Source organism: Anabrus simplex, chromosome 5 (genome assembly GCF_040414725.1).
Source record: "Anabrus simplex isolate iqAnaSimp1 chromosome 5, ASM4041472v1, whole genome shotgun sequence".
Classification (NCBI taxonomy): domain Eukaryota; kingdom Metazoa; phylum Arthropoda; class Insecta; order Orthoptera; family Tettigoniidae; genus Anabrus; species Anabrus simplex.
Window position 1 is genome coordinate 136,778,503 of NC_090269.1, and position 24,639 is coordinate 136,803,141.

At 36.8% G+C, this 24,639-nt stretch overlaps 1 protein-coding gene across 3 annotated transcripts in view; it reads left to right on the plus strand.

The window, feature by feature from the left end:
* Positions 1 to 24,639, plus strand: part of Cul1 (cullin 1) — a 294,055-nt gene that overhangs the window by 208,661 nt on the left and 60,755 nt on the right. For all 3 annotated transcript variants that reach the window (XM_067147140.2, XM_067147139.2, XM_067147138.2), the window contains one exon: positions 11,196 to 11,314. In XM_067147140.2, coding sequence (XP_067003241.1) covers positions 11,196 to 11,314 — 119 coding nt within the window. The remainder of the gene's footprint in view (positions 1 to 11,195; positions 11,315 to 24,639) is intronic.

Here is a 24,639-nt window from a genome sequence, read left to right on the forward strand (position 1 = left end):
CCATCTTTAAAAACTTGCTGGAGCTTATTTTTGCAGCCAGTTTTAGATTGTCAGGAACCTTCTTCATATAAGGAAGAGGGTCTTACCAAAAATTAGTAATCGCTGTCATCCTTAACAGCTCTACTTTTAGACAACTAATTGTAATTTTACTCTCTTTATTTCTAGTAATTTGTTCACCATCATCAACTATTTTATCATTCTTCTTCCTTCGCTTGGTGTTGGTTTTGGAGGCCCCTATTTTGGTTATTCAGCCGATGAGCTATGCTGCTGTGGATCAATTACATTACTGAAATTATAAATATATTGATGCATTTGGATGTGCTAGGAGTAAGTGATATTCGGGTAAGGGGAGATAACGAGGAAGAGATAGGAGATTATAAAGTGTACTTGACGGGTGTTAGAAAGGGAAGGGCAGAGTCTGGGGTAGGGCTCTTTATCAGGAATACCATTGCACGCAATATAGTTTCTGTTAGGCACGTAAATGAGCGAATGATGTGGGTAGATTTGTCAGTTGGAGGAATTAGGACTAGAATTGTGTCCATGTATGTGAGGGTGCAGATGAGGATGAAGTTGACAAGTTTTATGAAGCATTGAGTGACATCGTGGTCAGGGTCAACAGCAAGGACAGAATAGTGCTAATGGGCGATTTCAATGCGAGAGTTGGGAATAGAACTGAAGGATACGAAAGGGTGATTGGTAAATGTTGGGAAGATATGGAAGCTAATGGGAATGGGAAATGTTTGCTGGACTTCTGTGCTAGTATGGGTTTAGCTGTTACGAATACATTCTTCAAGCATAAGGCTATTCACCGCTACACATGGGAGGCTAGGGGTACCAGATCCATAATAGACTATATCTTAACCGACTTTGAATTCAGGAAATCTGTTCGGAATGTACAAGTTTTGATATACTAACAATTTGTTGGTTATTTTGATCCACCTTTTCGATACAAATTACAGTGTGAGTTGCTAAGTTGTAATGTTACAACACTAATTTACCGGGACATGTTTCGCTTTTATTCATAAGCATCATCAGCCTATACTATTGCCTCAAGCTTTGAATTATTGAATTATTTAGATGTTACTGTAACACGCTTAAAATCCAAATTTGATTATCAGATATACAGAAAACCAACACACACGCCAATAACAAGAAGAAATGACTCACTCCACCTCAAATCCCACAAACAAGCAACCTTTTTCAGTATGGTCTACAGAGCCTACAAAATAACCTTATCACCCGCGAATTTTATAAAGAAATAAATTTTATAAAAGAACTAGCACTAGCCAATGGATATAAAGCAGACATAGTAAATCGAATCATCAACAAAGTAAAGCTCAAAATAGCCACAAACCTCACACCGGAAAAGACTAAAAAATCCAAATACACAACCTTCACTTACACCAGTTCAAAGATTCACCAAATAGCAAACCCACTCAAAAAACGAGATATGCAAATAGCCTTTAAAACATATAAAACTAACAAAAAATTTTTTAACCATAACACAGTAAATGCCTACAATAACAAATTTCAAGGCTCCGGAATATACAGACTAACATGCGCACAGTGTAAATCTTCATATGTTGGGCAAACTGGACGCAGTTTCCTAACCAGATACATGGAACACTTTAATGCCTTAAAACACAATAAATACTCCGCGATGAGTAATCATATGAAAGAAACCGGCCATCATTACACCTCAATAGATAAAGACCTTACAATAATCAAAAGAATCAAAAAGGGGAAGCTAATGACAGAATTCGAAAACATATATATTCATTTGGATCAATACTTCAATAAAGGAAAAAACTTGAATGACGCGGTCGAAATAAAAAGTCCGTTAATAGAGCAGTTGCCAACATTATTACAAAATCTCAAATCAGAAAAAAGCAAATTCTTTAAAATATTCAATCTAAATACACTCACAACTGAAACCATTTCGGCAACGCAAAAAAGTCCCCCTCCACATAACACGCCAAAGCTTAACGCTCCGCCTGCAGGATCGTCCTCTACCCCCACCTCGACAACAAATAAGAATTCCCTACCACGTAGCACGTCAATAGCAAACGCCCCGCCCAACATCTCTTCCCCTCAACCCCCTACCCGCCCTTCACAACAGCTCTTTCATACATACAACACAAGGAGTAGAGCCACAACAGACAATAGTCACAGTAACACAATAAGGCCCACAAGATTCTGTAGCAGCAGACAAAGGGGTAAGTGATAATGCAACATCAACACTCACATTATAAGCACAACACACACACACAATATTACTTAAGTTCATTTCCATTTGTTCCAGAAGCTTCTTCCATTCCATAAATCGAAAGAAACATAATCAGATACCAGTACTCAAAATTTGGATTGAAGCCCCTTTTAACCATAACTTACATCAAAACAATCAACTTCCAACGGAGAGTCTGGTCGCTACAAACAAGAAGTAAATTGTCAATACTTCCTCTGATCAAATAGCCAAACTGCAGCAGCAAGCCTCATCAAATCTAGAAGCCGTTTTCCAACGAACTCAAGACTTCAATTCTAGATTATCATCATGACTAATCACGCATAATGCAAAATTACAGTCTTTTTAAATAACATTATTTAGAGAGCACAATTCTTAACTATATTTCTCAATACTGAAATGTTACTGTAATCTAGAAACCAACGCACTTCAGAAACTATGGCTCCTATATATTAACATCCAATATTTATATTTATATTTATGACTCAAATTTTAATGCCAAATTATAGTTGAATCAATTTTATTTTAACATTGCAAACAATTTTTAGCCAAATTAAAAACTGTGTTTTGGACGTCAATGTGTTTTAGAATTAAGAGTTAATCCATTTCAACATTTCAAATCATATTGTCATAATTTTTAATGTGTATATTATTCTTGTTTTAAATATTGTTATCACTGAAATCAGATTTACATTCAATGTAATGAAATTTGTAACAACAACCCAAAAATGACAAACCTTGAGGCAATAGTATAGGCTGATGATGCTTATGAATAAAAGCGAAACATGTCCCGGTAAATTAGTGTTGTAACATTACAACTTAGCAACACAAACTGTAATTTGTATTGAAAAGGTGGATCAAAATAACCAACAAATTGTTAGTATATCATAGCATAGTTCAATACCGGTCTAATAATGAGATTAGTTACATGTTGTACAAGTTTTCCACGGATTTTTTGATGATACAGACCACTATCTGATCTGTAGTGAACTAAGTATCTCTAGGCCTAGGGTAGAGAAAGTGAAATCTGTCTGCAAACGAATAAGGGTAGAAAATCTCCAGACGAGGAAATTAGACAGAAGTACATGGATATGATTAGGGAGAAGTTTCAAACAGTAGACAGTAAGCAGGTTCAGGATATAGAAAGTTAATGGGTGGCATACAGGGATGCTGTAGTAGAAACAGCAAGGGAATGCCTAGGAACAACTGTGTGTAAAGATGGGAAAAGGAGAACATCTTGGTGGAATGATGAAGTGAGAGCAGCTTGTAAATGTAAAAAGAAGGCTTATCAGAAATGGCTCCAAACAAGGGCCGAGGCAGACAGGGATTTGTATGTAGATGAAAGAAACAGAGCGAAACAAATAGTTGTTGAATCCAAAAAGAAATCATGGGAAGATTTTGGTAACAACCTGGAAAGGGTAGGTCAAGCAGCAGGGTAACCTTTCTGGACAGTAATAAAGAATCTTAGGAAGGGAGGGAAAAAGGAAATGAACAGTGTTTTGAGTAATTCAGGTGAACTCATAATAGATCTCAGGGAATCACTGGAGAGGTGGAGGGAATATTTTGAAGATCTTCTCAATGTAAAAGGAAATCATCCTGGTGGTGTTGCGAGCAGCCAAGCTCATGGGGAGGAGGAAAATGATGTTGGTGAAATTATGCTTGAGGTAATGGAAAGGGTGGTAAATAAACTCCATTGTCATAAAGCTGCAGGAATAGATGAAATTAGACCTGAAATGGTGAAGTACTGTATAGTGGGAAGGCAGGGATGAAATGGCTTCATAGAGTAGTAAAATTAGCATTGAGTGTTGGTAAGGTACCTTCAGATTGGACAAAAGCAGTAATTGCACCTATCTATAAGCAAGGGAACAGGAAGGATTGCAACAACTATCGAGGTTTCTCATTGATTAGTATACCAGGCAAAGTATTCACTGGCATCTTGGAAGGGAGGGTGCATTCAGTCGTTGAGAGGAAGTTGGATGAAACCCAGTGTGGTTTCAGACCACAGAGAGGCTGTCAGGATCAGATTTTCAGTATGCGCCAGGTAATTGAGAAATGCTACGAGAGGAATAGGCAATTGTGTTTTATGTTTCGTAGACCTAGAGAAAGCATATGACAGGGTACCGAGGGAAAAGATGTTTGCCATACTGGGGGACTGTGGAATTAAAGGTAGATTATTAAAATCAATCAAAGGTATTTATGTTGACAATTGGGCTTCAGTGAGAATTGATGGTAGAATGAGTTCTTGGTTCAGGGTACTTACAGGTGTTAGACAAGGCTGTAATCTTTCACCTTTGCTGTTCGTAGTTTACATGGATCATCTGCTGAAAAGTATAAAATGGCAGGGAGGGATTCAGTTAGGTGGAAATGTAATAAGCAGTCTGGCCTATGCTGACGACTTGGTCATAATGGCAGTTTGTGCCGAAAGCCTGCGGTGTAATATCTTGGACCTTGTAAATAGGTGCAATGAGTATGGTATGAAAATTAGCCTCTCGAAGACTAAAGTGATGTCAGTAGGTAAGAAATTCAACAGAATTGAATGTCAGATTGGTGATACAAAGCCAGAACAGGTCGATAATTTCAAGTATTTAGGTTGTGTGTTCTCCCAGGATGGTAATATAGTAAGTGAGATTGAATCAAGGTGTTGTAAAGCTAATGCAGTGAGCTCACTGTTACGATCAACAGTATTCTGTGAGAAGGAAGTCGGCTCCCAGACGAAACTATCATTACATCGGTCTGTTTTCAGACCAACTTTGCTTTACGGGAGCGATAGCTGGGTGGACGCAGGATATCTTATTCATAAGTTAGAAGTAACAGACATGAAAGTCGCAAGAATGATTGCTGGTACAAACAGGTGGGAACAAATGCAGGATGGTACTCGGAATGAGGAGATAAAGGCTAATTTAGGGATGAACTCGATGGATGAAGCTGTACGCATAAACCGGCTTTGATGGTGGGGTCATGTGAGGCGAATGGAGGAGGATAGGTTACCTAGGAGAATAATGGACTCTGCTATGGAGGGTAAGAGAAGTAGAGGTAGACCAATACGACGATGGTTAGACTCAGTTTCTAATGATTTAAAGATAAGAGGTATAGAACTAAATGAGGCCACAAGAGTAGTTGCCAATCGAGGATTGTGGCGACGTTTAGTAAATTCACAGAGGCTTGCAGACTGAACGCTGAAAGGCATAACAGTCTATAATGATTATGTATGTATGTATGTATGTATGTATGTATGTTGTATGCATGTATGTATGTTAAATAATCTATATATTATATAAAATAAGAGTTTTATTTGTACATTGCTCAGAATTTAAAAAGGATGGTATTTCTGTATCAGTCGTGCCCACAGTAACAAGAAAATGCACTTTTGACTTTTCCGTAATTTCTGTCTGTATGTATGTACACGCATCACGAGAAAACACCTGAAGAGAATGTAATGAAAATTGGTATACAAAGTCGGCTAATAAGTCGATATAATGTAGGCCTTAAATAATTTAATTCTCAAATATTTATATTATTAGTGGTCATATCTTAATGAAAATCGGTATGCAAAGTCGGGGAATAAGTCACTATAATCTAGGCCATAAATAATTTTACTCATGCTGTGTGAAATGGTAGTTTAGTGGAAGGCCTAAAATTTCATTCTCGAATATTTGTTATTGATTGTCGTATCATAAAGGAAATTGGTTGGGGAAGTCGAGGAATGTGTCGGTACAATTTAGGCCATAAGTAATTGTATTCATGCTGAGAAAAATGGTAGTTTAGGGGAAGGCATACAATGGAATTCTCAAATATTTATGTTATTAGTGGGCCTATCTTAATGGAAATCGGTATACAAAGTCGGGGAATAAGCCACTAAAATCTAGGCCATAAATAATTTTATTCACACGGAATGAAATGGTAGTTTATGGTTTGGCCTAAAATTTAATTCCCAAATAATTATGTTATTAGTTGTCGTATCCATAAATACTACATAACTAAAGTTATATAGTATTATATTTCCGATCATTTATGTCTTATACATTGTTACCATACTGACTATGATCAGAGATATTCATGAATTTGGATTTTTGTTGCTAAGTATTTATCAGCGCCGAGTCACGAGAAAATGGGTAGACAGTATTTGATGAAAATTGATATGTAAAGTTGGAGAATAGGAAACTACAGTCTACACTATAAATAATTTTATAAGATGCCCTAAGATCGCAGAGTCGAAAACTAAATGTGAAGGCGTACAATATAGAAAATTCATAAAATTGATCAACAATAACATACATTGACCATTGTTTATTGTGATGTGCTTTGTGTTCTGCCACTCATCTCTGATAGATAGGATTACTGTTGCATACTGAGAAGTTTTTAAAAATTTGCCTTACGTCGCACCGTCATAGTTAGGTCTTATGGCAGTGATGGAATAGGAAAGGGCTATGAGTGTGAAGGAAGTGGCCTTGGCCTTAATTAAGGTATAGCCCCATCATTTACCTGGTGTGAAAATGGGAATCCAGGGAATAACATCTTCAAGGCTCTCGACTGTAAGGGTTCGAATCCACTATCTCCCGGATGCAAGCTCACGGTTGCGCACCCCTAACCATACGGCCAACTCGCCCAGTCTTACGAGTGTAACAGTCTGCCTAAATATTGACAGGAAGTAGCTGGGGAGTTAGGTAACATTCTTCTTTAGCATGCCATTCCTCTCTTTCATAAATTTTCCGATACTACTGGACCTAACACACTGGTTCATCATAGCATTCGAGCTATGAATCCCTACTTTGAGGCCTTGGTTGGAATGAGCAGTGTACATATTTAACGGAATAATAGCAGAGAAGTGTTCACGGCTGTCTGTGGCCTGGTCATTCCAGCTCTGGAACTTTGGACTGTTAGATTGGCACCATAGTATTGTTTGTTAAAAGTGAGAAAATGTGCAGTTTTTCATTTGATCAAGTATTTTATATGATAACATTGCTTTTAATCGCTACATTCCTACGGACGTTTTTGTAATGACCTATATTGACTTCAGTTAGGAAAACCACAAGGTCAGTCTTTTTGAGAATCCCGTAGCGAAGCACGGGTACATCACCTAGTAATTTAATAAGACTAGTTAATATTATCAACACCCATTGAACAGAGTGGCCATGCGTATTAACACGCTATGGCCATATAGCCAAACTTTGCATTCGGGAGACGCGTGGGTTCGAACCCCATCGCCAGCTGTCCTGAGATGGATTTTCCCATTCATAAGCCATTCCTTCCACCTCCTTACCCAGTTTCATTCACCATTACCATTCCATCTTCATTAGCTCTTGAACTGAGGTTGGTGTCAGAAAGGGTCCTAGCCATAAAACATGCCATGGAAATTCACCTCACCTCTTTCCCGACCCCATAACAAGAAAGGGAACTAAGGGGTAGATATACATATCATTATCAACACTCGCTTCCTCTGTAATATTCGCCCATAGTTTGCGTTGTATAAGCCTATCTCGAGAATGATAGCGTTTATCTTTCATACCGAGCTCGATAGCTGCAGTCGCTTAAGTGCGTCCAGTATTCGGGAGATAGTAAGTTCGAACCCCACTATCGGCAGCCCCATTTTCACACCAGGCAAATGCTGGGGCTGTGCCTTAATTAAGGCCAAGGCCGCTTCCGTCCAACTCCCAGCTCTTCCCTGTCCCATCGTCGCCATAAGACCTATCTGTGTCGGTGCGATGTAAAGCAACTAACAAAAAAAAAATCTTTCATATTCCATTGAGGTGGTTTTTTTTTCACAAACTGCACTGATCAACTTTTCACTATCTACATCCATGATAACAGGTGTTGATTGAAACTGTAATATTATTATTATTATTATTAGTATTATTATTATTAGTATTATTATTATTATTATTATTGTTCCAGGGTTTCTGTGGCTTACAGAGGAATAGTAAGCGCCTGGGTTGAATGGCTGGACAAGGGATTACTTAGAGAAACGTTTAGTACAAATTTGAAAATTTTATTTCTTTCTTTTCTTAAAATTGAAAGATAGAAAATTTAATAGAATAACAAAGAACAATTGAAAATGTTAACGACCTCATCAGCTCTAACGATGACTTGGACTTAAAAGTCCTAAATCAGGTACAAAATAACTTAGGATAAACTCCCATTCATTAAGTCACATATGAAAGAGCATAATTGCTCCCGACAGGTACAATTTTGTGAAAGAGTAAGATTTGCTTCGAGCAGTTACACTTCATAGGAGTCTCAGCTCCAAAATACAGGAGCCTAGCCTCGAACAGGCAATCAGTTGCTTTTGACACAATTAATTACACTAGGCAACCCACAGGGTGACTCCACTTCAAAGTGTTCATACACAGTTGCCCTATGGTAGGCTTATCAGTTGCAATGCTCCAAATAAGTTAAATTACTTTTCCCAAAGGGGAAGCAAAATTAAGACAGTTTCCCTAAGAATAATTAAGAATACACAGGAGTATAATTACCCATACTACGGGCCGTAACGATAAAAAGAAAAGGTTGTACATAGCAGGCCATTAACAAAAGGCAAGGAGACAAAACACCAGCATTCCTTATAGAAATTTCTGAAGGGACGAGTACCTAAGCATGCTTAAGGCCCAATGACACAGAAGCTAATCCCATACTAAAAAGAGTGACTTACGGAGGAACATTAGAATCCGGGCAAGATTATCAAAATTTAGAGGTTGAAAAATTGTCACCCAAATTCAAAAGTTGAAGGGGAGATGACTGAGGGTCACCACTTGCGTTTCCTTACATTAGGCTACATATTTCCCATTAGGGAATAGAACTAGAGTCCGAAGACTGCGCAGAAGGTCCTACATTCAAACCACCAAAATACAAAATTACATTTAAGAAATGGCTCTAACCTTCCCCTCAAACTACCCGCACTCAAAATCACATGTTAAGGTAAATTCTGCCATTTCCTTGTAGTGCAGGATCTTCTTCAAGCCAGCCTCGCCCCTGCCTCCCTAGCCATCTATGGCTTCCATGAAGTCACACTCTCAAGCACTGGAGCAATTCGGACGAAACGGCCCTAAAGTGCCCCTCTTATATAGTTCCATAGGGGAAAGTTCCAAATTAAATTAAACTATAATATGCTGATAGGCAGAATTTCCATACACACCCCCGGGTTTGATTGGCTATAGAACATATGATAAAGATGTTAATTCCCATAGCAAACCTGAAATAATTGTTCCGAATGAGTAAATTTATAATACCATTATAGTTGGTCCGTTATTGGACATTATAATTTTTCCAGCTAACTTATTCCTGGTTACCAGCATTTCGCCCCAGTGTGCTAACTTTGGCTCATCAGTTGGTAAATAGCACACCTACCAAGACACATGGCTAGTGCATACCGTGGAGGTGTGCTATTTACCAACTGATGAGCCCAACTTAGCGGGCGAAACGCTGGCAACCAGGAATGAGTTACCTGGAAAATTTATAATGTCCAATAATGGACCAACTAGATTGGTATTATAGAACATAGTTACAAGCATGTGATTGGTAGATTACAATAGAGAAGGAACCAGTTGAAGTGTTGACAACTTCGGTACCTTAAAAAAACAATCCTAAAATAAAGTTTACCAACTTCCAAAACTAGAATATCTCTGGTCATTACAGTATTTTGTTTTAGTCCATCAGATCTCATTATTAAATAGATGGCAGTGCCATTTCACTATCGAAGAAGAAAGTTTTGAAAGTTTAAAATTTCAGGTCCGTTGGCATAAATGGCCGTAGAGAAGGTGCGCAGTTTAAATGGCCGGAGAAGGTGTACCCCTGGCACAATAATGTTTTGTATGGCGACGGGAGATAACCAAGTGCTGTAGGACCGTGGTGTACTGGCGGCTACAAACGGCAAATCCTATTAGAGTAGGATCTGTCGCTTGTTGCCTGTTGTCGGCAGTAGTCTTGTGAAGTTGGCTGCTCCAGATCGCTTGCAGTGCATGCGGTTTTGTTATGCTCTTCGCATTGGGATCGGTTGCATTGGTACGTACGTACTTGCCTCATCTTGTAATCGCTTCCAGTGGACGAGCAGCCTAATAGCATTCCTAACTGTGTACTGGCATATTTCATGGTTGAACCTGAAGCATTGCTTCTCTCAGACATGAATGAAGAGTCCTTCCTGAGTGTAGTAAGCACAGTTATAATCCTTGTTCCAGTTATTCTTAATAATGTTTCAGCACCGCATTATGTGGAGTAAATGAGGGAACACTCACCGAAAACACCGTCTTCATTTCACTAGGCTTTATTTATACATCTTTACACTCTCGTACATCTACTCTGCATCTCACATTAGCAGGTTAAAAGTTCTGCTGATAGGAGGCATCTGTAGCTTCTACTTGAAGCTTAAAAAATGCAGTTCTCTGGATGGTATGCATGGTCTGTTAGACAACTCTGTGTAACATAGGTTGCTCTGGACCATTCTAATATAGGTTCGAGTCTTCTCAATGTGCATGTTATTACTCAAGCACATCATCACCTCAATGCTTCCATCAGTGTAGATATTATGCTATTTTAGGTAAAAATTACTACCCTAGATCTGATTGTTCAATAATGTGGTCTATTTTAATTTAATTCTGTCATGCATAGTGCGTTAATATGGAATGACAGCGGTAGCCTGACTCTTGTTTGATGGCGTCCTTGGTGAACTTGAAGTACACATTTGCAACATACAACATTCTAATTCAGCTGTACGGTGGTATTTGAAGGTGCTCTTGGCACGTAAAAGAACTCCTTTGGACAACATTCTGGCACTTTGAAGTCTCCAAACTACGTAAAAGTGGGACATATAACCAATAACCTTATTGTTTTTATTATTAATCTCATGTGTGTTAAATTTTGTGTTTATGTATTATATAAGAGAAAAATTTAAGTGTTCATCATAACCTGTAAGTGAGAAAACAGAGCCTTCTTGTAATATACTGGAATAATTCTATTTCCACAGTTGGAACGTAGTGTGCACAGGTTTACAACATTCTATAGCAGTCAACATAGTGGTCGAAAGCTGAATTGGCTGTACAACATGTCCAAAGGAGAACTCCTGACCAACTGCTTTAAGAACAGGTTTGAAATATTTCTTTGATTTGAATTTATGTCAAAAAATAATGTGTTTTAAATTATACTTTTTAAACAAAATATATACCAAATACATACATTGGTAATTGCCATAATCAGTCCATAGAGTGCACAGATTGTGACTACTCTAAAGTATGCTGGGCACTAAGAAATTCCAAGGATGGTCAAAGTACAAATTGAGGTTAAGAAAGAATATCAGCTCGTGTAACAATAGATAAAGGTTCTATTCGAACAGCAAAATATTTATGTACTAACAGTTCATAATTGTAGATAATAGCAGGCAGTGTTATAGAGTTTGTTCTTAAAGAACAGGTATAAAAGCTTTTACAACAACTGAAAAGAATTAACAAAGAAAAATCATGTCAGTGTTTCCCAGTCTTGTAGGCTGTGGTCTAGGAGTATGTGATGGTCCCAACGTTTCACCGAAGACTGTTTGGCATTATCAAGAGTTCCGACTGACTTCTATAGCTGCAAAGCTCACATTGGAATGGAGTGGTTTTGCAATTCCACCTCATTGTACAGCGTGCTGCTTGCCTATTGGACCGCCATGCTGGAGGGGTGGTCGCTGATTGGATGTTCTTTGGCCAATAATTGAAGCATTAAGGAGCCCGATGTACATCAACCTGCCTTGGCGGAGACAGGCAACTATTACCCGTTGCTTTTCGGGTCTGCCGCAGCCATCGTGTCCTCCAGGATTTAAGGCTTTTAGGACTGGAAACCAGGCTTTGTTTACCTGTTCAAATTCCTCCTTATGGTAGAAGCTGTTTGTGTGCTTTAGAATTTCAATGGCTTCCCTTTGTAGCCGGGCGTGATAAGATACAGTAGTTGACAGTACTTTGGTGTTGCTGTACTGTATGTCACGGCATGCTATAATGCCGAACGCAGTCTTCGGTGAAGCGTCAGGACCATATCGCATGCTCCTAGACCTCGGCCTGCAAGCACAGAAAACACTGACATATTTGTAATGCCGTCCATGAAAGCCTCAATTGCTATATCAATGAAGATAAATTTTTACCATTTTAAAAAGTGTTCCTTACAAGATTGTTTAAAGGAATTATTATTCAAAATAGAAGAAATGCTAAGAACAATACAATAAGAGAGATTCTTTATAGACCACATACAACTTTTAAAAAATTGTGGTATTTAGAGAAGTGTCAGGTGTTAAATATTTACACCAAAACATGTCTCATAGGCATGCCAAGTTGGTTAGTCACAGTCCATGTCTGTATAATCATTTTTATTTTAATAGACAACAAATATTGCTAAGAAAAATGGGATATTAACTATTTATTTATTTAAATTTTTTAGCCAACATAGGACTACTTAGTCAGGTTTATGGAGGTTTTTCTTCTTTTTGTCAGCCCAATACTGTGCCATCCTTTCTGAACGTAATTTTCTTTCTACTTCTGGAATCACTCTTCCTATTCTCTGTTCGTTGATTTTTGTGTGTAGTCTAGTGTTCTTTCTCGTAAGTCCCCCTGCGGGTGAGGGCAGTAGAATAATACCCATGGTATCTCCTGCCTGTTGTAAGAGGCGACTAAAAGGGGCCTCAGTGGCTCTGAACTTTGGAGCGTGGGTTGGCGACCATGGGGCCGTCAGCTGAGTCCTGGCATTGCTTCCTCTTACTTGTGCCAGGCCCCTAACTTTCATCTATCCTATCCGACCTCCCTTGGTCAACTCAAGTGTCGGACCCCTTCAATTTTTTTCTCTCTGATTAGTTGCCTAGTTGTACTTCCTCTTAAAACAATAATCACCACCACCACCTGTAGTCTAGTGTGTTTATCTTTCAATATTTTGAGTGTATTGGTTTTGTATTTTAAATCTTCTATTGTTATATGCAACTCTCTCAAGTCTTTAAGTTCTGTGATCCATCTAATATTATTCTTACTCTTACTCTTCCATAATTTTTCTATTTTTCTACTGATTCTATTTTCTGGTGACTGTATTAGATGGCCTAAGAATGATATTCATTTCTTTTTCATTGTGCTAGTCACAGGTTCTATTTCTTTATAAACTGTCTCATTGGAAGCTAGTCTCCAGACTCCATTTACTTGATAAGTTTTATTTAAACAGGTTCTCACTATTCTCCTTTCTAACTTGAGTACTCTGTCTAATGCAACTGTGTTTGTTGTTTTGAATAATGTTTCACTTGCATATGTAATTTGTGGCTGGGTGACTGTTTTGTAGTGTTTCCATTTGGTTGCTATTGAGAGACACTTTTTATTATATGTATTCTTGGTAACATGCTGTGCTGTAACCAGTTTATCTATTCTATTTTGCCATGCTGGTTTCTTGTTCAGGTTATATGTGATTATTTCACCTAAATATTTAAATTTTTCTACAATTTTTATTTCTTGTCTCCCAGCTTAATTTTGTTTGCAAGTGAAAGTTGAGTTAGCATGATTTCTGTTTTTTCAAATGAAATTTTCAAACCAGAATTTTGAGCTATTTCCTATAAAGATTTTATTTGTTGTTTTGTTTCCTGAATATCATTGGCCAGAAGAGCTAGATCATCAGCAAATCCTAGACAGTTCAAATGTATGTTATCCTTCTGGGTTCCAATTTTTATATTTTTCTAGTTGTTCTTGTACCATTCCTTCATAACGTACTCTAGTGCACATTACATAAAATCAGCTTCATGGTCCGTATCGCACTTCAATAGATTCACAATGAAGTATTTATTTATTTTCCACCTAGTCGATACAATGATTGCCTAAGGCAATTTTTATTGGTCAAAAGTGGTACATGTTTCGTATATTAACAACAGCTTCAGCCACATAACAATGTTTAGATGAAAAATATAAAATAGACAAAGTAATGCTTTAGAGGAAGTGTCCTTGAAATTAACATAAGATTGACAAGATTAAAACAAACAAATAACTCAAGAGAAAATATATAAATTATTTCTACAATAGAAAGCAGTCGTCAAGGAAACACTTGTACAATATTCCATAGAGAAATTGTCCTAATAAATATTCTTTTCTTAATAATCCATGAAAAAAGATCAATTTATAAATTAAAAATTATACAATTTATAAGTAATTATCGAAATGAAGAAATCCTGATATCACAGTGTGGCTCTTATTATTAATGTAGATGAAAATATAACTAATTCCTAGTTGTCAAATCTTATTAAGCCTGCTTTCCTTTGGAACAGTAACTCCTGTCATTCTTTCACAGTTTTGCGCCGGGTGTAATATTGATGATGCGTTCTTCCTTGTTCTTGCACCTGAGGAGGAGGAGGAGCGGGGGATATAGGTGTGTCAAGAACTTCCTTGCTGTCACCTATAGCTTCAACTGAGGAGGAATAAGTTGTAGGGCTATCTGTAGGTGGAGAAATTCCAATTCTTTTTTCTTGATCCTCCTCAAGCATTTTCAAATATACTAGAATTTGATAATATAATGGATTCTTATATTCTACAGCCTCATTAAGGTTATCATTTTTCTTTACAAGTTGGTCTAGATGAATGTACAGGTCTTCATATGTGTTCATTAAGCTGCCCTTTTTTAACTTTTTTATGATGGTCAGGTCTTGTTCTATGTTTGTAAATTTATGACCTGTGGCAGTCATGTGTGACCCCATTGCTGAGAATCTTCTATGTTTTTCAGCATTCACATGTTCCAAATATCTAACTTTAAAATTGCGGCCAGATTGTCCTATGTATGTGTTCTTACATTCAAAGCATGTGAGTTTATATATACCGGAATCAAAAAATTTATCTTTTTCCGAGAGATTTATTGTATCATGGTTGAAAATACTATGTTTCATGTTGTTATTGGTGGAAAATGCAATTTTGAAATTTTTTCTTTTAAATAAATTTGTTATTACATGAATGTTTGGATTATTATATGTGAACTTGAGATATTTTTCAGTTTTACTAGGTTCGACTGCTAATTTAGATTGTTGCTTCTCCGAAAATTTATTAATTATTTTATCAATCATGTTATTGTTGAAACCATTCAAGAGGGCTTGTTGTCGGATAAACAACAGTTCTTTATTCCTTTCAGATTTGGATAAAGGAATACTAAACGCTCTGTTAATGTAACTATAATATGCTGATCTTTTCTGTGCCTCAGGGTGTAACGAGTTGTTCTTGATAGTGGTCAGTGTGAAAGTGGATTTTCTGTGTATTTTGAAAGAAAATCCTTTTTCTTCTCTTGTTGTGACTATGTCCAGAAAATTCAGTGATTTTTCAACTTCTTCTTCTAAAGTGAATTTTATATTGGAATCCAAATTATTCAATATATTTAAAACTTTATTGCTATCGGTGAGTCTGTTATCTATTATAGCGTAAACATCGTCCACATAACGTGTCCGAAAATCCAAACCCTCTATTTGATTAATAATTTTCGTGTGTTCCAAATAGTCTAAGTATATATTAGCCAATATTCCTGATGCTGGGGCTCCCATTGAGAGTCCTTTTTGTTGGTAAATTTTATTATTAAACGTAAAATAATTTTGATTTAACACGAATTTTAAAACATTAATAAAATCTTCAATTTCTGGTATGCTTACTAATTTGTTCTTCGTTAAATTCTTCTTAATGATTCTGATAGTGTCTTCTATTGGAATGTTTGTATACATGTTGGTTATGTCAAACGAACATGTCGTGTGAGATGATCCAAGTTTAAAATCTTTAACTAGATTGCAAAAATCCACTGAGTTTTTGATAGGTGTTTTACAATGAAATACGTATTTACTTGATAAGAAATTATGTATAAATCTAGAAGTTTTATAAATGGGGCTATTTTTGAAATTTATGATAGGTCTAATCGGTTCTCCCTGTTTATGTAATTTCGGTAGTGCTCTTGCAGTCGGGAGTCTAGGGTTCATATTTATTAATGTTTGCACATCATGTTCATTAAACAAGAAAGACGTGCTTTTTAATAGTTTTTTAAGATCCCTCTGAATACGTGATGCCGGGTCTTTATCAACTGTACTAAACGAATTGTTATTAAAAAATGTTTCTGTTTTTTCAATATAAACATTTCTATCTAGGGCTACAACTGTTCCTCCTTTATCTGCTTTTGTGATAATTAAGTTATTTAGTTTGATTTTTTTGTTTCAAGTTATTAACCGCCTTGTTGGTGCCTCGAAGTGATTGTAAACCTTTTACTAAAATAGGAATTTTCTTCTTAGCTTCATACCTTATGTCATTCTGTAAGTCTACAGGTAGATTCTGTATTGCTGTTTCTGTTTCAGCTAATGTGGTGATTAAATCATAACTTTTGTTTGAACTAGGCCAATTGAAATTAGGGCCTTGACTTAAAATAGAGGTTTCTTCTTCATTAAATTCTATCATAAAAAAGTTAAAAAAGGGCAGCTTAATGAACACATATGAAGACCTGTACATTCATCTAGACCAACTTGTAAAGAAAAATGATAACCTTAATGAGGCTGTAGAATATAAGAATCCATTATATTATCAAATTCTAGTATATTTGAAAATGCTTGAGAAGGATCAAGAAAAAAGAATTGGAATTTCTCCACCTACAGATAGCCCTACAACTTATTCCTCCTCAGTTGAAGCTATAGGTGACAGCAAGGAAGTTCTTGACACACCTATATCCCCCGCTCCTCCTCCTCCTCCTCAGGTGCAAGAACAAGGAAGAACGCATCATCAATATTACACCCGGCGCAAAACTGTGAAAGAATGACAGGAGTTACTGTTCCAAAGGAAAGCAGGCTTAATAAGATTTGACAACTAGGAATTAGTTATATTTTCATCTACATTAATAATAAGAGCCACACTGTGATATCAGGATTTCTTCATTTCGATAATTACTTATAAATTGTATAATTTTTAATTTATAAATTGATCTTTTTTCATGGATTATTAAGAAAAGAATATTTATTAGGACAATTTCTCTATGGAATATTGTACAAGTGTTTCCTTGACGACTGCTTTCTATTGTAGAAATAATTTATATATTTTCTCTTGAGTTATTTGTTTGTTTTAATCTTGTCAATCTTATGTTAATTTCAAGGACACTTCCTCTAAAGCATTACTTTGTCTATTTTATATTTTTCATCTAAACATTGGTATGTGGCTGAAGCTGTTGTTAATATACGAAACATGTACCACTTTTGACCAATAAAAATTGCCTTAGGCAATCATTGTATCGACTAGGTGGAAAATAAATAAATACTTCATTGTGACTCTAGTGCACAGTTAAAAGGAAGAGGCGACAATCCGTCACCCTGTCTTAAACCAGTTGTTACCAAGAATGGTTCAGAAAGTTCTCCTCTGAACTTCATTTTAGAAATTGTATTAGAGTAAGATCAGTCAATTTGATTAGCTTTGGGTGAAATCCAAATGTCTTAAAAATTTTAATAATGATGGTCTGTGGATGGAGTCATAAGCTTTCTTGAAATCTATAAATGTTATTGAAAGGGGCTTGTTTTGTTTTCTGTAATATGCCATGCCTAGCTTCAAAGTTATTATTTGTTCAGAGTAGCTTCTCCAAGGTCTGAAGCCTCCCTGGTATTCACCTAACTCTTGATCAAGTTGTTCTTTAATCCGATTATATAGTATCTTAGAGAAAATCATATTCGTGCAGTCAAGGATGGAAATACCTCTATAGTTGTCTGGATTACTTCTTTCACCTTTCTTATGAACTGGATTAATTATAGCTGTTGTCCATTATTCTGGGAATTTCTCTGATACCCAAATCTTCTGTAATATCATATGGAGGGATGTCTGAGTTGCACTGCCGGCATATTTCAACATCTCTGCAAAAACCTGGTCTTCTCCACATGCTTTGTAGTTCATTTTTTTAAGCACTGTTTCAACTTCCTTTGCTGTAGGTGGGTTTATATGTTCTGGTTTTGTTTTTATCGCGGTATGTGTTCAGTTAATAAGAGCTTTTCAGGTTCATCACTTTTCAAGAGCTTGTTAAATGCTTTTGCCATGATTTCTGCATTTTCCTTATTATGCGCTATTTTACCATCGTTATTTTTCAACAATAGTGTGTGTGGGGGGGGGTTGTATTTTTGCAATTGTTTACCAAAGGCTTTGTAATAATCTCTAGTATTGGTTTTGTAATAATTTTCCTCAATAGAATTTATTAAATCTTTTTGATATTTTCTCTTAATTCTTCTAATAGTTTGGGTGAATTCTTTTCTGACATTCTTGAGGTTCATGGCGTTTCCTTCTGTTTCGTGGGCTTGATATTTCAACCAAGCTTGATGCCTTTTTTCATGCATTCTATCACAATCAGAGGTCCACCAGGCATGTCTTTTCCTTGGATTTAATGGAGCTAGATCTTCTGCATTCTGTTTAAGAATTGATATTAGGTCATCTAAATTGTCTGTTAGTCTTGTAATTCCTGTTCTTTGCCGATACTGAGCATTCTGGATTAAGTGATGAGGGTCGTATGTCCTTTTCTCTCCAACTATGTTTTGTCTTTTTCTTCTTAATGGAGTAAATTTAATTTTGATTTTAATTAAGTAATGATCTGAACCAGTGTCCGTTCCCCTTAGAACTTTGACATTGTGGATTTCCTTGTGAAAGTATTTGTCCATACATACATGGTCTAGCTGCCATTCTCCTTTTGTCCAATCAGGATGTTTCCAAGTTTTAAGTTTATGTGGTTTTCTTTCAAAATATGTAGATTTGAAGATTAGTCCATGGGTTCTACAAATTCCTGTGAAATTTTGGACATTTCTGTTAGTATATTTATGAGGAGCCCACTTTCCTACTACGCCTCGATACTTCTTTTCCTTACCCAGTTGAGCGTTAAAAGTCCCCTATAACTATCTTGATGTTATTCATATTTATTTTAATCATTGTCTGATCAAGGAGATCCCAGAAATTATCGACTTCTTGCAAAGGATATTAACTATAATAATAATAATAATAATAATAATAATAATAATAATACCACCACAAAATGTATTAGGGGAGGAGAGCAATCGCACAAAAGGTTCACCATGTCAGTGTACTGCTAGGGATAATACTTTTTGCAAAAAGGCATGATTTAGATTTCCTTAATCATGGAATTCACAATAGGAATCGACAGCAAAAATTTAAAACCGTCAATCACATATCCAAGTCCAATGCTAGGAATTACAACAGCAACTTCTAGAGTTCTAAGTGTCTAGTACTCTTAGTTATACACCACCATGCAAATACAGTAAGTATTTAAGCAAGATGCGAGGGGAGAAAACACAAGACCAAAGTTGGTCTTGCAAAGTACAGTCCGTGAACCCTTGAGTTCTCTTTGAATCACCGTGGGGAGAAGGTAGAAGGATAAATCTGTGGTACGAAGGCAGAACCCGATATGTCAAAGAATCAAATTTTTGGTTTTATTGCTAGTATGGCAGATTTTGCAATGAACAGTATAGTATGATGGCAGAGCCTGGTATGATTCTGGTGCCTGTAGAATATGCTGTTCCCAAAGTAATGATGCTGATATGTTCAGTACATGTACTGAGGCAACCAAATTATTTGTTCCCTGAGCTTGCTGAATATATAAGAATAAAACTTGTGCCTTCTTCTCATTACATTTAGAAATGTTTGTCACTTCATTTTAGAGGTCATTGAAATACAACATGAATTTTGCGAGTTTGCAAACTTTTAAAAGTGTCTCCTGAAGAATCAAGTTCATTGACATATCGGGTTCTGCCTTAATACCACAGAAATACTCCCAAAGTCAAAGTAGGAAAAACAAGGAAAAGGGAATGGTGAGTACCACTGCCAGCATCAGTGAACTGGTTTCCCAACTTCAAATGAGGGATATTTATACTCAGTTTTATAGAAGCACTGAGAATACAGCAGATACACCCTGATACAGACTAGCAAAATGATAGATGGTATAACAGCTTGAGTCATGTGACAGCACTGGATACAGTCTGTGAGCAGAATAGCTGCAGGGTAGTTGTATGGTAAGCTGACGGAGGTCCATGGAGCTGATATGCTGAAAGTTGATACGTTAGGATTAAGTCGTTACAACTTGTAGAGCACTGGCTACATAAGCATGAAAACTCAGCAGTTGAAGTATCATATGTCCAAAATTCTATTACTGTAAGACTCACTGACATCGGTTAGTAGATCCACAACACACACTCAGTGATATCATTGAAAATTAATATTTAAAAACAATATTAAGCTTTAGCAGCAGCTGTATATTTCTGAGGGAACACACACGTATAGTTGACGCAACATAGTTGTAACAAATTCATAATGCACCTGGTCCCTAGTCTTTCATGAAATAGTATAATATTTTTTGAAAACAATTGTGTAGCAAATAGGGCAATAATGAAATGTCACTATTTCACCACCTGACAAGAGAGTAAAGTATAAGCTCTGAAATGTGTTGTGGAATACAGATTAATAAAAATTATGACTGGTAACCGTTTTAATTATTTAATAGCTCAGATTATCTTCAGTAGAATAACAAATTTCTTCTACTGGTTTCTCATGAATTAATGGAAGATAATGTTTACAAAGAGTAGACTCATGTGGTATAGTCTGTTTTGTGTGTTTCTAAGAATGCATGTAATTTAGTATGTTCTAATTTATGTAATGGAATGTCAGCACTAGTCAAAACTTTACATAGATCGAAGTTGAACAAGTTGCTTAGTTTGGGGTATTTAGTTTTAGAAAACACAGTTGGCACTTTTTTTTTTCAGTGAAACTTTTTTAAAAATGTTTTGCTGTTTTAATGTTGCATCACTTGAAAGTGAGTATCTGCTCTTATATCTTCCATATGCGACTCAAAATAACAAGCTGCCAACTGTTGTAAGCATGCCTTCTTTTTCATGTATGTATGTATTGAGTTGAGTAGTCATAATTTCAGTACCAGCATGTTTCTGCACGTGAATGCGGGAGTTTAACTGCAACTAGAATGGGGACTGAAAAGTAACGTCTGACTCTCACGTTCACAAAGCTCCACTGCACTGCAGAAGCGCTCTGCTCTAGCAATACTGGTGTTGTCAATCCCCATCAGGAATACCCCAGCTTTGACCAACAGTATTTTCAACATATGGCTCCAAATGAGTTTTTCATTTGTTTGTAATTGTTTGATTATTATTATTATTATTATTATTATTATTATTATTATTATTATTATTTTAAGGTATCAGTAATTCATTATATTTTTAAAACTATTTTCCTCTGAAAATAGTTTTAAAAATATGTATAATTGTAATGGTATCATCTAAATATTATGCAATTCTGAAAAAGTCCTTAATATGCAAAATTTGAAATTCACATCTTCAGACTGAGGAAACATGTTTTGAACAAATAGAAAAAGTTATGTAATAACTACCCAACCTTAGTGTTTAAAATTTTTTTAAACTCCCTCGTGCCTTTCTTGTCACCCAAGTGATTCTGCTTAATAATCCTCCTGTTACTACCTTCCTTTTTCTCACATTTTTTAAATGACTAAAACAGGTTTGTGATCACTTATACCATCAATCACTTCAATTTCTCTGATTTTTCAGCATCACATCTTGAATTACATTACAAGATATATTGTATATTCTTGAATATTCTTCCCTCTAGTTCCATCACTTCTGATTCAATTGTCCTTCCCACATTAACTTATTTACCATTAATTGGTCGTATTTTCTGTCATTCTTATTACCTTCCCGGTTAACATTTAGTAAATTGAGATCACCTGCTACAATAATGTTCCTCTTTGTGTCGTCCCCCACATAACTGATTACCAATAATTCTGCATTACATCACCCCTACCAGGCCTGTACACTCCAAAAGCATCAGTTACCTATTATATGTAGAGATGAGCCACACACCTAGAATTTCATGTTTCTCATCCTGAACTTTTCCACTCTACGATAAGCACTCCAGTTCTGGAAGAATATTTCTGCTTCTCAGCCGTGATTCAACTCTTATTACAATATCTGGGAACAATTTAACTGAGTACATTGGAACCAGCAGTGAGTCAGTGTGTTTGCGCCGTATAAAACAGAGTCATGTAATTTGTCAAGTGCAGTCACGAGGTCCTTTTGGGAAGCAGTTTGGAATCTCTTCCCCCACTAATAAAACATATCAAGAGATATATGGTATAACAACTCATAAATATCAATCTACTCTAATGAGCTGACGAAGAACTGTATTTCTTATGCCTGAACTATTAAGTGTTATTGCTAACAGAACATAAATGATTTTTAAAATACAAAAATGTATTGGGACATAAAAACATATTCTTCTGTATTATTAAAATATTCTGTACTTAACTAAAACAGTATGGTGTAACCTAAGTGAAACGATGGCTCTTGAACAAAGGAGAATCAAATTAGACAAGGCCTACCATGCCTGCAGAAAACTGTATGCCTCAAAGCATTTATCAAAGAATGTAAAACTGAGACACATAATGCAGTAGTCAGACCATCAGTCCTCTATGCAGCAGAATGCCTATCCCTAACTAAAAAACCCCACTGAGAGCCCTGGAAGTGCAAGAACGGAAATTCCTGAGAAGAATAATAGGGCCAAGGATCCTACCAGATGGAAGGCGATGGTACAAACCCAACAATGAGCTCTACCAGCATCAAGAAAACCTCATAGATGCCATCAGGAGAAAACGTCTGACTTCCTATGGACACCTATACAGAATGGATCCTAATAGATTATCCCATAAGATCTTCAAGGTTGCTAACAAAGGCAAAGCTACTGCATTCCCCTGGACCAAACAAGTGGACAAAGATCTTGCAGAGCTTAATATTAATCAAGCCGCCATTACTGACAGAAATGCATACCGTTTAATGGTCAAAACTAAACTTTTCCTAACATCCCTTACATCAGCTAGCCACAAAGGAGCCGGGAATTGGTCAGAGGAGCGCAGGAAAGAATTCAGCGAGAAAATGAAGGAATACTGGGCCAACAGGAAGGCTCAAGAGGCCACTAAGAACACAATCCAGTATGAATATTGAATTTTCACGACCGCATTGTAATCGAAACCGATTTTCAACCTATTAGGTCGTGTTACATACATTTAGTACGTGTTGAAGAGATGTTAAGTACAGAACAAAAATGGCCAACCAGACCACCGTGGTTCACAGGATGGCCAGACAGTGTTACCTAGCAACCCGTGGAGGCAGTCATCTGAAATTAGCAAACCTTGATGGATGGCCATGACCGCGAGACATATAAGCCACCGTGGTCTGGTTGGCCATTTTTGTTCTGTACTTAACATCTCTTCAACACGTACTAAATGTATGTAACACGACCTAATAGGTTGAAAATCGGTTTCGATTGCAATCCAGTATGCTAAAAGGGGCAGACGAAGACAAAAACACAGCTAGAACACAAGCACCGTGGTCCACAGATGGCCTAAACGCAAAGAGAGAGAGTATGGTGTAAACATTTGTACTCTGTGATATTAATCATTAAACACTAGCAGGGTTCATCTAACCCCATTGTGGTATCCATGTAGGAGTTTTTGAAGTATGGTATTCCAGGGTTAAACTGTTCACAGGATGGCCAGACAGTGTTACCTAGCAACCCGTGGAGGCAGTCATCTGAAATTAGCAAACCTTGATGGATGGCCATGACCGCGAGACATATAAGCCACGTTTATAATCGTTTAATTTTCCCATAATGAAATGTGACACCATTTTAGGTCAGTTTTTTAAAACTAGAACCACTGGAGCAGTCATACACTTTCCAAACACTCTTTTGACTATAATTTTTATTGTAGGATATTGATCTGCAGTGACTTTTCCTGGATGATCCTGACGCGTTAGTATCGAAAGGAAATTGAAGATCTTGATAACAAGTACAGTTTCTATCTGCATAAGAGAGTGATATTGAGCGAGTTGGCCATGTTGTGAGAAATAAACAATAAAAGTTCCAGGACCAATCCTACCTTAGTTGAAGTTGGAATGCAGCCGACATCTCCGTCCAAGGTAACTAGCGGTGATGAACGCGGTGGCCAAAACCTCCTTGAAATTTATAGGAGTTGGGGGCAGACACAAGGAGAAGTTGTGATGCATGAGAGGAAAAATCGCTGCATCAGCGAAAAGTTCGAGAAGCAGGGTCAGGTAGAACACAGGAGCGAAGCGTCTAGATAGTTCTAGGGGTAACAAATGAGATTGATCACATCGTAAGGTGTAGCAGGCAGGATATCATAGAATGCAATTCTGTAGAGAACACAAAGCAAACTTAGGTGGGTTTTTTTAAAAAAAAGCTTATGCAGGTGGAGATTCCAGAAGACTTGACGTCGTTGGGTGAGTCCATTATAGCCACTCCAAAGGTCTGCTCCTTCTCCCAAACATCCAGTTCCATTTTCCGAATTTCAAGTTCCAGTTTCCTCTTTTCAGATTCCCTAGACCCATACTTTCATGACGG